Source organism: Podarcis melisellensis (assembly GCF_964234715.1).
Source record: "Podarcis melisellensis genome assembly, chromosome: 1".
Lineage (NCBI taxonomy): Eukaryota > Metazoa > Chordata > Lepidosauria > Squamata > Lacertidae > Podarcis > Podarcis melisellensis.
This window is the reverse complement of record NC_138528.1, coordinates 62,154,970-62,168,600: the sequence shown is the minus strand read 5'-3', so window position 1 is coordinate 62,168,600 and position 13,631 is coordinate 62,154,970. Positions and strand designations below refer to the sequence as shown.

Below are 13,631 nucleotides of genomic sequence, written 5' to 3'. Positions count from 1 at the left end.
TGCTTGCCTTTCTTTTTGCAGCGCAACCGCTTGGGAGGGTCGCTGCTTATTAGCCGCGCGACTTTATTCCATTCGTTCGCCCAGGTCCCTGCAGGGACTTTATAGTACCGCATCGAAAGAAAGTTAAGATGGATCGGGAAGTTCTCCGCCCCAAATTGCCTTTTAAGTCTGCACCCCTGCGCAAGGTTGGATGGAAATTCTAGCTGGCTTCGAGTTAGAATGCGGTTAGGATCCGGTGTATTTATTAGGGAGTGGGGGTACGATCTTCTGCATACTTACCCGGTATGAAGTCCCGTTGAAATCAGTGGGCACGGCTTCCAAGTTGACATTTATAGGATTACGCTGTGAAAGATAGCATTGGTGAATACATATCTATGTCGCGCGGTTGGTGGCAACATTGAACCAATAGCATCCCATGGAAACGGCGTAAAGAGTTTTGTAAACGCCTTCAAGACTGGTCGCCTCCAGATGACCTGTTGCTGAGCATGCGTCCTGATTTGTTTGCCCTTTTGTGAGTCTTAGCCCTTGAGATCATCTCTGCAAATTTGGTGCAGTCAAAATGACCCCTGGGGCTGGAGCAACTCTCCTATGAGGAAAGCTTGCAACTATGGAGTTTGAGGTTTAGGAAAAATGTGAGAGAGGTGTAGAAAACTATGCATGAAATGAGTCATGACTCTAGAACCCAGGGCCATGTGGTGAAGCTTAACAATGGAATATAGAGAGGAGACAAAAGGAAAAACTCCATAGTTAAGTTGTGGAATTCACGAATGTAATATGCAGCAATCTGAATGGCTTTTAAAGTGGTTTAGACAAATTAAATGGAAGACAAGTCTATTACCCAGGATGACTATGCACTAGCTCCAGTATTGGAGGTGCTATGCCTCTGCATACCACTTGCTGAGAATCACAAGTGGAACAGTGCTGTTGGGTTCATGTCCTGTTTTGGGGCTTCCCATAGGCATCTGCTTGGCAACCCTGAGAACCGGATACAGGACTAGGTGAGGCCCCTTAGGTTATCATGATAGTTACCCCACACTTACCAGAACCATTTCCCATTACTTTTCTTACAGCATGAAGTCTCATTTGAAGAGATAGAGCACCACTGTTCTTATTTGTAACAATGTATTCACTTTATTGAGAGTGGTTTATGATAGTGATTGAAAGCGCTGGCAGACTAGAAGCAACCTGCCACGTATATTATGGGGATTTTTTTGTGTGGATTACCATCCACTTCATTATTTTCTAAGGTGCTACAAGACTCTGGAATCCATTAACATTCAATTGGCTGGATTTATGAGACCAAACATGGTTGTTATTATCTTGTGCTGTATGGGAACATTTGGAGTAGCAAAGTGGAATACAAAGGACTTCCTCTCAACAAATGGAGTTTACCAGACCTTATTCCTTTAACTAACTGCTGTTGGCATTGACAGAGTAATTATTGTATAGCATGAGTGAAACCTAATGCATATGAATATTCTAACTGAAAAATGACAATGTGAGCAAGCACCAAGTCATGTCTTCTAGAACATTATTAACAGTAAAGAAAAAACCAAGTTCTTAAACTAGATCTTATGTCAGTCTAGAAAATGCATATTCTGAACCTGCGCACGTTGAAATTTCTCTGTGGTAGGAGAGTTTCTTTGGACTATGAGTGTTTGTAGTGTGTTTTGAATCATTTTGTTTCTTCAGGAGTTAAACTTGCAGATATTATTTTCTGTTAAGTTTGTGAGTCTTTCATAGCCTCATCCTCCCTCCACACAAGAATATTTGCACTCTTCACACGTTAAGTTGAGAAACCCGTTTTGGTAGAATTCTAGTATGTCTAAAATAGTTGCATGGGATCTGTGGTGCTCAGCTGGACACTTGGAGCAAACAAAGCAGCATATTTTACTGGACTCCAGTCACTGGCAAACAAATGGCAGGAAAATATTGAGTTACATATAAGCTTTGCAGATCAACTGCTGCTTGTAAAACCAAAAATAGCACTTACAAAATTACATTTTGCTGGGTTTAATTGTACATCCCAGTATACGTGGAACCCATAGAGCAGTGTGTCTTCTCACATGCATATTTTTTGTCATTTGCATAAACCTCTTGTTGCATTTTCTTAAATTACTGCTTTAAAAATATAACCGGTCAGTTTACATTTTCGGCCAGTCAAATTATCAACCCTAGACCTAACCTAAATTCATTTGCTTGCTTGGTTTAGCAGCACAATTATATGTTTAGTCAGAAGAGAAACTTACCTCATTCAGAGAAGTTTACTCCCAGGTACACAAGTATAGGAGTGCAGGTGTTGTTGTTTAATCTGCTTTCATTTTGTTCCACCAGCAGAAGAAACTGGATTTACTTTATATGACAGATCTTCCCCAGACAACATAACTGCCTTTCGTAATGTCTCCTACTGTTCAAGAAGATGTCTGCAATCACGTGAAGGTAGTGGTCCGTGTTCGTCCAGAAAGTCAGAAAGAGAGAGATGGCAACTTCAGGAAAGTGCTCCAAGTTGTCGATAAGCATATGTTGGTCTTTGATCCCAAAGTGGAGGAAGTCAGTTTCTTTCATGGGAAAAAAGTTCCATGCCGTGATCTTAACAAGAGGCAAAACAAGGACCTCAAATTTGTGTTTGATGCTGTATTTGACGAACATTCTTCTCAGCTGGAGGTCTTTGAAGACACTACCCTGACCATGCTGGATGGCTTTTTGAATGGATATAATTGCACAGGTAACTTTCTGCTGCATTTCTCCCTTTGTTAGTTATGGAAGTAATCCTGTATCAGTAGTCAGTTCTAATTTGAGCCAGGGGAGGGGGGTGTCCTTCTGCCCCCTAATCTATTTATAAGCTTTAAAACTTGGTTGTTGCTATTTTCCAAGCTGTTGGGGACGTTTGGTTTCTTGTCCTTTGCTTCACATCTAGTAACTCTCTCTTCCTGCAAAAGATAGCCAAAACCCCCTGCATCCCATTTGCAAAAAAAAATTTTAAAAAATAGATATTGCAGTAGTGAAGAGCATGAAGAATAGCTTTCCTCACCATTACTTCCTGGTAGTTCTGATTCTAACGGTTACTTCTAGCTTTGGTACTGTGTGTGGTGGAGCGGACCAACATTGGTGGCGCTGCTGCTTACCAGAACAGTTGCAATGTTGGGGGAGGGATTCATGGTTGCACCAGTGGAACCACCGCTGCCAATCCGGCGCTCCTGTCAGTGCAAGCATGCAGCCCTCCCAGCCCCATTCAGATAAGCAGCAGCAGAGCCATGATCAGAAGGCAGCTCTTGTTGACCCTCCCCATCACACTGTTGGTTCTGAGCAGTTGCTAGCTATCACAGATACATGGTACAGCGTTCTGCAACCATATTTCACTTGCACCTTCTCACAAGTCGAATGATAAGTTGATCGCCTTGGTTGAAGGGCTGCCATGTTTCTTCCCCTTTCCTCATTCTCCCCCCCACCCCCCGAAATGAGCAAATATATATATCAGGTGAAGCCAGATTCTCCTGTTTTCGAATGTTGAGCTACTTAATGGATTCACTAATTAAACGTGCCCCTTCCTACACCCAATTTTGCTGTTTGTATCTCAGACCTTCCTCCAAAGAAGCCCGTGGCAGCAAAGGTATCAACCCTAACGCAATCAGACTTCTAAAAACTGTGTAAAACAACCTTCTGAAAATGGCTGACAATTGCTAAAAGTGATCGCCTGCTTTCAATTTAGTGCTTGCTTATGGCGCAACTGGAGCTGGGAAGACTCATACGATGCTGGGCTCCCAGGAAGACCCTGGAGTGATGTACCGGACCATGTTGGAGCTCTACAATGCCATAGAGCGGATGAAAGAGGAGAAGCATTGTGCTATTGCCGTTTCTTACCTTGAGGTAAGCAGGCTGAATAATTTTGCACAATAACAGTTGTTTTTGTATACGGAATAGGGTGAAAGGGACCCAAACCAGCTTAGTCAGAGGCTGAGAAAACATTGTCTATCTTCCAGCCAAACATTCTGTCTTCCAGCCAGCTTGAGAGATGTTCTCCTACGGTGCAGTCCCATGTTTCTGAGGAGTACATACCAGTATTCCCGACTCAAGGCATTACAGCACCAGAGGAGCCGGTAGAATTGGAAATGAAGTGTTTTGGATTCCTCTCTGACCTGATATTGGAGGATTTAAAACTGCTCCCCTGCTCTGATCTCAGGGAGCTTCTTGGGATTCAAGAAAGGAATCAAACGAGCAAACCAACCAACCAAGGGCTTTGCTCCCAGCTGCCAGAGAACAGAATACAACATAACTTCCCAGTAGCCAAGCCTAGGATTAGGTCTCATGACAGCATGCACTATTGAGAGTTTTCTGCTTGTCTAGTTTCAAATGTATTGGTGCTTTCCTCCTGTCAAATTGCCACTCTGCCTCCTTTGTGCTGGAAAGTTAAAACGGCAATTTGGATATTTGGACAGAAAATTAGGACTCTTAGCTGAGTTTAAAACTTAGGGATAAAACGTATCTGGAAGCGCATGCCATCTCGCATAGGTGCATTTTTCATCTTTTAAAATGGGACTACACCTACCAAATCCAGATACCTTCTGTATGATTAGCTGCTTACCTTTGTGTATCTTAATATCTGCCTTTTCCAATGCCTTTCCCTCCCAAGGTCTACAATGAGAAGATACATGATTTGCTTGTAAGTTCAGGACCACTGGCTGTTCGAGAAGATCCTCAAAAAGGAGTGCTGGTTCATGGGTTAACAATGCATCAGGTTTGCACGTATTTATATTATCCATGTTATTCATTAACTGCTTATTTATCTATTTGCCTGCTTGCAGTATTTACAGGCAGTCCTATAACACAGTTCTCAGAGTAGCTCACAAAGCAATTGAAATTCTATAACAAATTCTCAAAGCAGTTTTTGAGTCTTTAAGGCTTTGCCTAAGAGGGAGATCTTAAGTTTGAGGTACCTAGTTTGTCACCTAAGTTGTTTTTCTTTAAGTTGCCAAAAAGTTGGCAGATGGGGAACGTGGAAAATATTTGCATTAAATCTCTCGGTATTGTAAGGTTTTGTGTGAGTTAGAAGGTTATTTGTTTTGTTTTTACTTTCACAATATTCTGATTGATTGTCCCTGTTGACCAAATTTGTCTTGTCCACATCATGTTAAACCATGGTTTAGTATTACATGCATGCCAGAGTTATGAAGTTTGACCCAGTAGATAAGCGTGCCTGCCTGCAGCTTCATTTCCAAAATTCAATTTTCCCCCCCTAAATCGGTTTTAACTGGGATACCTTGAAAAGTTTTCAGAGTCATTTCAACCCACTACGGGCACAATTCTATCAAAAGAAGCAGAAGAGATCAGACTGCTGTCCCAAGCCATGATTCATATACTATGGACAAATCAAGTCCTTTACACGAATGCTATCTGTTCAATCCTATCCATCTTGATGTGAAGATTTACAAGCTTTATTTCTGGGAAGAAAACACAGTGAAAACCATTACTTTATCAAGACACTTGAAATACTAGCGGGCCGCTCTAAGTGACCTGTTTGCGAAGGCAGTTGCTATGAAACAACTGTTTAAATCAAACGTGGTAGCAATCTTCAACCCCTTTATCTCAAAGTTGCGCTGTCAAAATTGAAACAGTTCTTTTGAGTAAAGTGGCTTGGGGGCTGAAGCATTTGATCAAACACAAAAACCTCTTCATCACAGTTGTATCCTAACTCATATTCTTAATTTTTTATATCTGCTACACATGCACCTAATTTCTCCCAGTCTGTCATCTCATTTCTTCCTTATCATTTCTTCACTTTCCCCTCCTCCTCTATGCTATGTCTGTTTCTGCTATTGCCACCCGTAGTGCACCTTGGCTTCTTCGGTCAAGGCTTGGAGGGAAGCTGGCAGGGGGGGAGGGGCAGAGAGAGAGAGAGCCTGCTGCCAGGCAGTCTTCTTCTACCTATGCCATTTCCGTTTGTACAGCTATCAAAGGGCCAAAAATATCAGGAGCTGATGGGGTGGTACTACTACTGCTTAATGCCTTTAATGTCAGCAGCAGCAAACTAAACAGTGAAGCGATATGGTCCCTCCAGAGTTCCAGTTACAGATAGATAGCCGTGTTGGTCTGCCATAGTCAAAACAAAGAAGTGTGCATGCACACGAAAGCTCATACCAAGAACTAACTTAGTTGGTCTTTAAGGTGCACTGGAAAGAATTTTTTTTGTTTTGGTCCCTCCAGAATTAGCTGACGGCCTGTAAAAAGAAAATGGGGGGGGGGGACTATTAGAATATTCTATCCCCCATCCCTAAAAGTGTATCAGCGTGAAGCTGCTGAGCTTGGGGACCAGCTGGGTAGTCCTCTTCTTGCTAAGCCCTGAAGCTTGGCAGTCTACAACAGCCTTGCTCATGTGGCTCTGAACTGGAATAACACGGTGCAGGGGCGACTGTATTCTTGCTTCCCTGTGGTGTATGGGAGAATTTTGGAGGGAATTGGGGCCACGGATGTGTGCACTTTGTCACCCTCAACGTATCCCCAGCTCAGGTTCCCCGCGCCCCCCTCCATTCACCCAGTCCAGGATTATTTTCATCTGTTTGGGTTAGGGTTGTAAAGTGGCTGGCCCCAAACAAGGATAATGGAGTCATGTTTGCCTCCACCTTCCCAGCTTGTACTTCAGCCTACTGGATAATTTTCTCTTCACATCAGATATTTGAAGGCTTTCTGGGAAGGCTGAACATGGAAGCAAACTGCCAAGAAAGCAAACCAAGGTAGCCCTTGGAGATGATGAGGACTATTCCCTATAACAAACATTGCCATTAATGGTCCGAGTCCATTTTCATAGGACTGCTCCTTTATAAATATTCAGTTCCTTCTGCAACAAATAGGGTATAACCACATTTTTCTATCTATCAATAGAGTTATTGGATATTGTATCTTATTTTTTAAATTTTAATGAATGTTTAAGTCTTACTGTGAGATCTACTTACTCAATGAATTGATTTGGGTTTATTTAATTCTGTGTTTGTGAATGCCTTTCCCTTCCTAACGGCTTTAAGATGAACTTTGCAGTGGCATCACCACCTGCTCAAAGAATGTACCTAGCACAACCTGACGGCTAGCGGTTTTGGAATAAGTAAAATGATGCCTTTTAGCTGACCCAACTTCTCGAGGCGACACTAGGCACAAGTTAATCTTGAACATAATCTTCTTTGGGCAGGTGCTGAAGCTTATGCTCACCTACAGAAGCTGGTCTGATAAAAGGTATCTTCTTACCTGCTTTGTGTGTGTCTGGGACCAAGATGGCAACAAAAGCCAAAGCTACGATGTTAACATTATGACTGAAATCCCATGACAATGAAACTCCCAGATTAAAATCTAGCAAAAAGATTTACTAGTTTCATTTGACTGTTCCCCCCCCCCTCCACCTTTTGTAGCCAAAGTCTGCCATGGAGATCTTGCAAATATTGGACTATGGAAACAAAAACAGAACACAGCATCCCACTGATGTGAATGCCTCCTCATCTCGGTCCCATGCTGTCTTTCAGGTAAGACGATACAGCAGATAAGGTGTCTGAGGATCTTAGATAACCTTTGAAGCTTTGTTTAAAAAGAGAGAGAGAAAGAATCCTCGGCCTATGGCACACCAGCTATAATAGCTTTGGTCTTGGGAAGAGAGATCCAGCTCGCACTCTTGTCTGCATTAAATCCTTTGTGCTAAATAGCATTCAGGAGGGGAGCTCTCATGGTCTCTGCCGTTGCTCAACTTCAGATGAGGAATCTATTGAGGTGTCATAGCTGCTTGTGAGGAATAAATGTGCTTCATGCTCACATAAATGGCAATATTTTTTTTCATGCTTAACTGCTTCTGTGCATTCATTTATTTTTATACATAAAAATATATCAAAAAGTGATTCCCACTAAAGCAGCTGACTTAGTATAGAGCAGACTGAGCCTATGCATGTTTATACAGAAGTCCTGCTGAGTTTAGTGGTGCTTGGTCCCAGGGAAATGTGGCTGGGATTGCAAACCAAAAGTATAATCCTATGCACAGTTGCTGGAGAGTAAAGTATTGCTGAGTTCAGGCAAACTTATTTCTGAGTAAACGTTTTAAGATCCCAAAGAGAGTGTTGTTGGAATAGCAAGCTTTCAGATTGTGTGCTTTCCGATTGGTGGTTTCATTGTGTACATAGCTGTCAAGGTTTCCCTTTTTTTAAAAGGGAAATTCCCTTATTCCGAATAGGATTCCTCGCAAGAAAAGGGAAAAGTTGACAGCTGTGATTGTGTATCCTTTATTGCATTGTTTAAACGGCACTTTGAGAATTGCGGGTGGAAAGTGGGATGAAAATGTTGGGAATATAAAATAAACAATCCTTTCTGAAGTGTGTTAATCCAAACCTGGGTCTCCTGCTGTTTTTTTAGACTACAGTTCCCATCATCCCTGACCACTTGTCCTGCTAGATAGGGATAATGGGAGTTGTAGTCCAAAAACAACTGTTGACCCAAGTTTGGGAAACACTGTGTTCATCTAAGGAGGAGCATCATATCTTCATTTTTAATTTCCTTGTCCGATTCAATTTTGCACTCTCTGCATGACTGCCAGAAAGTCTGTATTACAGAAAGCTTAGGTTTGTGCATGTTTCCTTCCCTGCATTGCCCAACTTATAGGCATGGAAGGGTGATTGTTTTATCTGGATTCTTTCCTCATTTCCTTGTTCTGTACTCCTCTGTTTCAGATCTATTTGAGACAACAAGACAGGACAGCATGTATCAATCAAAATGTCCGTATTGCCAAAATGTGCCTCATTGACTTGGCAGGCTCAGAACGTGCCAGCGCCACGAAGACCAAGGGAGCTCGTTTTAGAGAAGGGGCAAATATTAATCGCTCACTGCTAGCCCTTGGCAATATCATTAATGCTCTGGCAGACCCAAAAGTAGGTACCCATTTTTTTCTCACCACCTCCCCCAGCTGGGATTGTGTTGCATAGGAAGGTTAATGTTCTATATTATCCCCCCCCCCCCGGCCTAGGATGTTTATGTCTTTCAATGTAAGTTGCTTGGATACCTTTTAGGTCACAAGTGACTCATGAATCTCAAAAAGAATAGTGGCATGGTAAGGCATGCAAGAAAATAGAGCAGGGGTCAACAGACTTTTCAGCAGAGGCTTGGTCCACTGTCCCTCAGACCTTGTGGGGGGGCTGGATTATATTTGGGGGGAGGGGGAGAACGAATTCCTATGCCCCACAAATAACCCAGAGATGCATTTTAAATAAAAGGACACATTCTGCTCATGTAAATACATGCTGATTCCCGGACTGTCTGCAGGCCAGATTTAGAAGGCAATTGGGCCGGATCTGGCCCCCAGGCCTTAGTTTGCCTACCCATGAATTAGTGTATGTGAAGCAGTTTGGAATGTGCTATAAAGTACCGTATTGGCCTGAATATAAGCAGCACTTTCCCCAAAAATTCCAACCATGAAAAGTTAAAGTGCGGCTTATATTTGCAACCTTACGGTATGCAGCCAGGAGTATGGCAAAGCGGTACCCGCCCTCAAGGCCAGGAAGGGAGAGAGAGCAAGAAAGGGGAAAGGCCATCAGCAACACAGCGCAGCGCTCGGCCTGTCTCTCTCTCTCCCTCTCTCTCTCTCTCTCTCTCTCTCTCCCCCCCCCCCCCCCAGTATACAGCCAGGAGCACCAAGGAAGGGAGCGGCTTATATTCAGCTATGTTTTTCTCTCCCCCCCCCCCAATTTTAAAGGTGCGGCTTATATTCGGGTGCATCTTGCATTCAGGCCAATACGGTAGTTGTTCCCAAACATTTTGGTATGGTGGCCCAACGAATCAAAATTCACTTAGTACAGTGACCCATTAATTTATTGTAACGGGAATTTTGGAGCTTGGGTCTTTGGCAGCCATTGCTGTCAGGCATTTTAACGCCTCGCAATCTAGCCTATTGCTAAAGACTACGATATGGTGAAATTTGGGTTCATGGGATCGAAGTCAGGGTGCTTAGCAGGTCTGGCGATGGTTCAAATGAACTTTTGTTTTCAGGTGACATAATTAATCTGATCTACAGGTAAAAAAATATTTGATCTCTAGTTTGCATATTAACCATGCCTTAAGCTTTTATCTATCCAGGTGAGCAGCAGCAACCCACTCTGCTGCTGCTAGCCGTTCCAGCTGATTCTCTTGGTGTTTGGAGCAGGAAGCCTAGGTCAGCAGGGACTTCCATGCAGGATTTGCCCTGTTTAAAGTGGAGATGAATAGCAGTAGCAGGTTGACCAAAGCCCATCAAATCACTTATAGCACTTGAAAGAAGTAACTAAATATAGGATGTGGGTTGAATCTACTGCAGGTTTCCCTTTGTGTTCCCCTCTTGCGGTTCCTCTAGAAATCTGTAAACAGTGCTTGGCATACGCTGAGCTTCAGGATTTATTGTGCTGGGAACACAGAACTGCTGCTGCTGAATTTGGGAGGGAATCTGGGTTTTCACTAGACTGCTGACTCCTTGTATGTACAGGGATCTGCAGGTGGAGAGAATGTAGCACCCATCCTTTCTTTGCAAGAATTGGAGAATCTAAATTGCTGGTACCCTGTCTCATATAGGAGGACATTTTAAGGGATTGGCTAGGTGTTGAAAAAGGCTTTCTAGTGGGGGAAAAATTCAAGGTTTTTATCTCCTGTCATTTATGTGCATTGTGAAACAGCTGTTCATAGTAAGTCATGGTCTGATGCTAAAGTAATCTCAGCACTCCATTAAACACTCATCCTCTTCTGTGTGTGTTTTTTTGTTCCTCCAGAAGAAGAACCAGCACATTCCTTATCGGAACAGCAAGCTTACTCGTTTACTGAAGGATTCTCTAGGAGGAAATTGTCGCACGATAATTATAGCTGCTGTTAGTCCGTCTTCTCTGTTCTATGATGACACATATAACACTCTTAAATATGCCAATCGAGCCAAGGACATCAAATCCTCTGTAAGTAAACTTCTTTTTAAGTTCTGTGCTGTCGCTTTCAAATTATAAAATGATGTTTGTTCTGATTGAGTGGATAATTGCAACGGGGAAAAGATACTGCCCTCTCTCTCTCTTTTTTTTGCTTCATATTTTTAAATATTGTGGCAATCTTACTGAGCACTTTTTCTTTTTACGCAAGCAGTGTCACAACTGCCTTCTTTGCTGCTTGTACTTTCTTATCTACCATTCCCTCTGTTTCATGGGATTATTTCAAACAATTCCTTGATACACTTGACCTACATCCAATTTCCCTTCTCCCTTCCGTATTTTCCTTCTCCATCTGTAGCTCCTCAATGCATATCTTAGGCCTTTCTCAAGGGTATCCTTACTTAAAGGAGATCCTGGGAGCGGTTGTGGTTACTGGGTGTTGTAATCTGCAGAAAGGAGTGGGGAATTCCCCCCTGGGATGAGTACAACTTTGGATCCTGCCCATTGGGTTGAAACGCAACTAAACCAAGCAAAGTTTATCTGGCACTGGTGAAAAACGGCAGGTGGTGATTGTCACCAATTCATTCTCCTCTCTGGCCCTGGGAAAAGCTGTTCTGGAGGGTTGGGGAAAACTCCAGAACAATGTGGGAGCAGCAGGAGGAAAGAGTAATTGGTGATAATCATGGAGTGGAAGTCTGAATGCAAGCCATGACTTTTATTATGTTTAGGCATGTCTGGATCCATCCCATTACCATTTTGTTAACTTTATTTAATCCGGGGGTTTTGTGACTGTTGTTTGTGTTGCTTGATATGATGATCACATAGTATGTTTTCCTTCGCAAAGGAAGAATATACTATCTTCTGATGTTTATGAAGCTGAACTGTGTCTTCTCTTCACAGCTGAAGAGCAATGTCGTAAGCTTGGATAGCCATATAAGTCAATACGTTAAGATTTGTGAAGAACAAAAGAAAGAGGTATGTCAGTTACTAGAATAGTTAATGTTGCTTTAAAGGTAAAGGTAAAGGTACCCCTGCCCGTACGGGCCAGTCTTGACAGACTTTAGGGTTGTGCGCTCATCTCACTCTAGAGGCCGGGAGCCAGCGCTGTCCAGAGACACTTCCGGGTCACGTGGCCAGCGTGACGAAGCGGCATCTGGTGAGCCAGCACCAGCACAGCAAACGGAAACGCTGTTTACCTTCCCGCTATAAAGCGGTCCCTATTTATCTACTTGCACCCGGTGGTGCTTTCAAACTGCTAGGTTGGCAGGCGCTGGGACCGAACGACGGGAGCTCACCCCGCCGCGGGGATTCGAACTGCCGACCATGCGATCGGCAAGTCCTAGGCGCTGAGGTTTTACCCACAGTGCCACCCACGTCCCGATGTTGCTTTAGTTACACATAAAAGATAACAGCATAATTAAAAGAAGGCATTAATTGTTGTGCATTCAGATACCCCAGATTTCCAGAAAACCTGGTGTTTCTGTGTCATATTAGGTGTAATGTAGATCATTAGTATGGCTTTAAAAATTGGTTTTGAAAAAGCTGTTTAAAGAAACTCATGGAATACTAAAAATGAGATACAAACTGCACATGCACCCCTTTCTTTCAAAATACACTATCCTGTTTCAGATCATAATGCTGAAAGAGAAACTACGAGTCCTTGAGTTGGAAAAAACATCTTCTCCTGACAGACATGCCACAGATCAACAACAGGTGGAAATTTCAAGGTAAAAAAAATGCTTACTTATTGTGTTGTCTTGTACAAAGTTATGACATGATCCACAACTACTTGTGTGTATAAGATGACAAAATACTTCAATACCTTCTCTCTTGTCAGCCTTAGTTGGTCAATGGTACCCGGTCAGCCAATGTACCATAATGCACCTGGTCACTCCTTACAACAGAGAGGCTCATCCATACTTTCATATTGTTATCCAGTGGCCTCCCTTGCCAAAATTTAATGTAAAAGCTCCTGGGGATCTATAGGGAAGTCGAGTTTAACACCTGGTCAATAAGCAAACTTCCATATATGGTCCACTCCCATGCACAAAGGAGGGAACATTTCATTATCTTATTGTGCCTATAAAACAGCCATTGTTCTTTTCTTGATGGTACAGTGGTGCCCTGCAAGGCGAATGCCTCGCAAGACGAAAAACCCGCTAGACGAAAGGGTTTTCCGTTTTTCGATGCGCTTCGCAAGACAAATTTCCCTATGGGCTTGCTTCGCAAGACGAAAACGTCTTGTGATTTTTTTTTGCTCCCCCCCCCCTTTTTCTAAGCCGCTAATAGCCTTTTGGCCACTAAGCCTTTAATAGCCGCTAAGCCGCTAATAGCGCTAAGCCGCTAATAGGGTTGCTTCGCAAGACAAAAAACCGCTAGACGAAGAGACTCGCGGAACGGATTATTTTCGTCTTGCGAGGCATCACTGTATTGCCTTTAATGTTATCCTGGGATAAGGATTCAACACCTGAAAATGCAGGTTCCTAGTTTTAAGGGTACCTGTCCTTAACCTTGAATGCTCAGGTGCCAGATGTAGCCAGATATGCCTTTGCCCAGCTTAAGTTGGTGCACTTGTTCCTGGAGAATGAAGATCTGGCCGTTGTAGCACGTGTCATAGTTACATCATGGCACTGGAGAATTGTGGAGTTGGAAATGACCACAAGGGTCATCTAGTCCAACCCTCTGCAATGCAGGAATAATTTTCCAAACTTGATGCTTGAACCCACAACCCAT

The 13,631-nt window shown here is 43.0% G+C and overlaps 1 protein-coding gene across 3 annotated transcripts in view; it reads left to right on the top strand.

The window, feature by feature from the left end:
- The window catches only part of KIF18A (kinesin family member 18A), a 44,265-nt gene that overhangs the window by 281 nt on the left and 30,353 nt on the right, over window positions 1-13,631 (top strand). For 2 of the 3 annotated variants that reach the window (XR_014161909.1, XM_081882817.1), the window contains exons 2-9: window positions 2,335-2,725; window positions 3,710-3,867; window positions 4,631-4,735; window positions 7,395-7,505; window positions 8,694-8,891; window positions 10,755-10,931; window positions 11,799-11,873; window positions 12,528-12,625. Coding sequence is in view for 2 of the 3 variants with exons in the window: in XM_081882817.1 (XP_081738943.1) it covers window positions 2,398-2,725; window positions 3,710-3,867; window positions 4,631-4,735; window positions 7,395-7,505; window positions 8,694-8,891; window positions 10,755-10,931; window positions 11,799-11,873; window positions 12,528-12,625 (1,250 nt within the window). In the remaining variant the exon portion in view is untranslated. The remainder of the gene's footprint in view (window positions 1-2,334; window positions 2,726-3,709; window positions 3,868-4,630; window positions 4,736-7,394; window positions 7,506-8,693; window positions 8,892-10,754; window positions 10,932-11,798; window positions 11,874-12,527; window positions 12,626-13,631) is intronic. The other variant, XM_081882818.1, reaches the window with a different exon arrangement.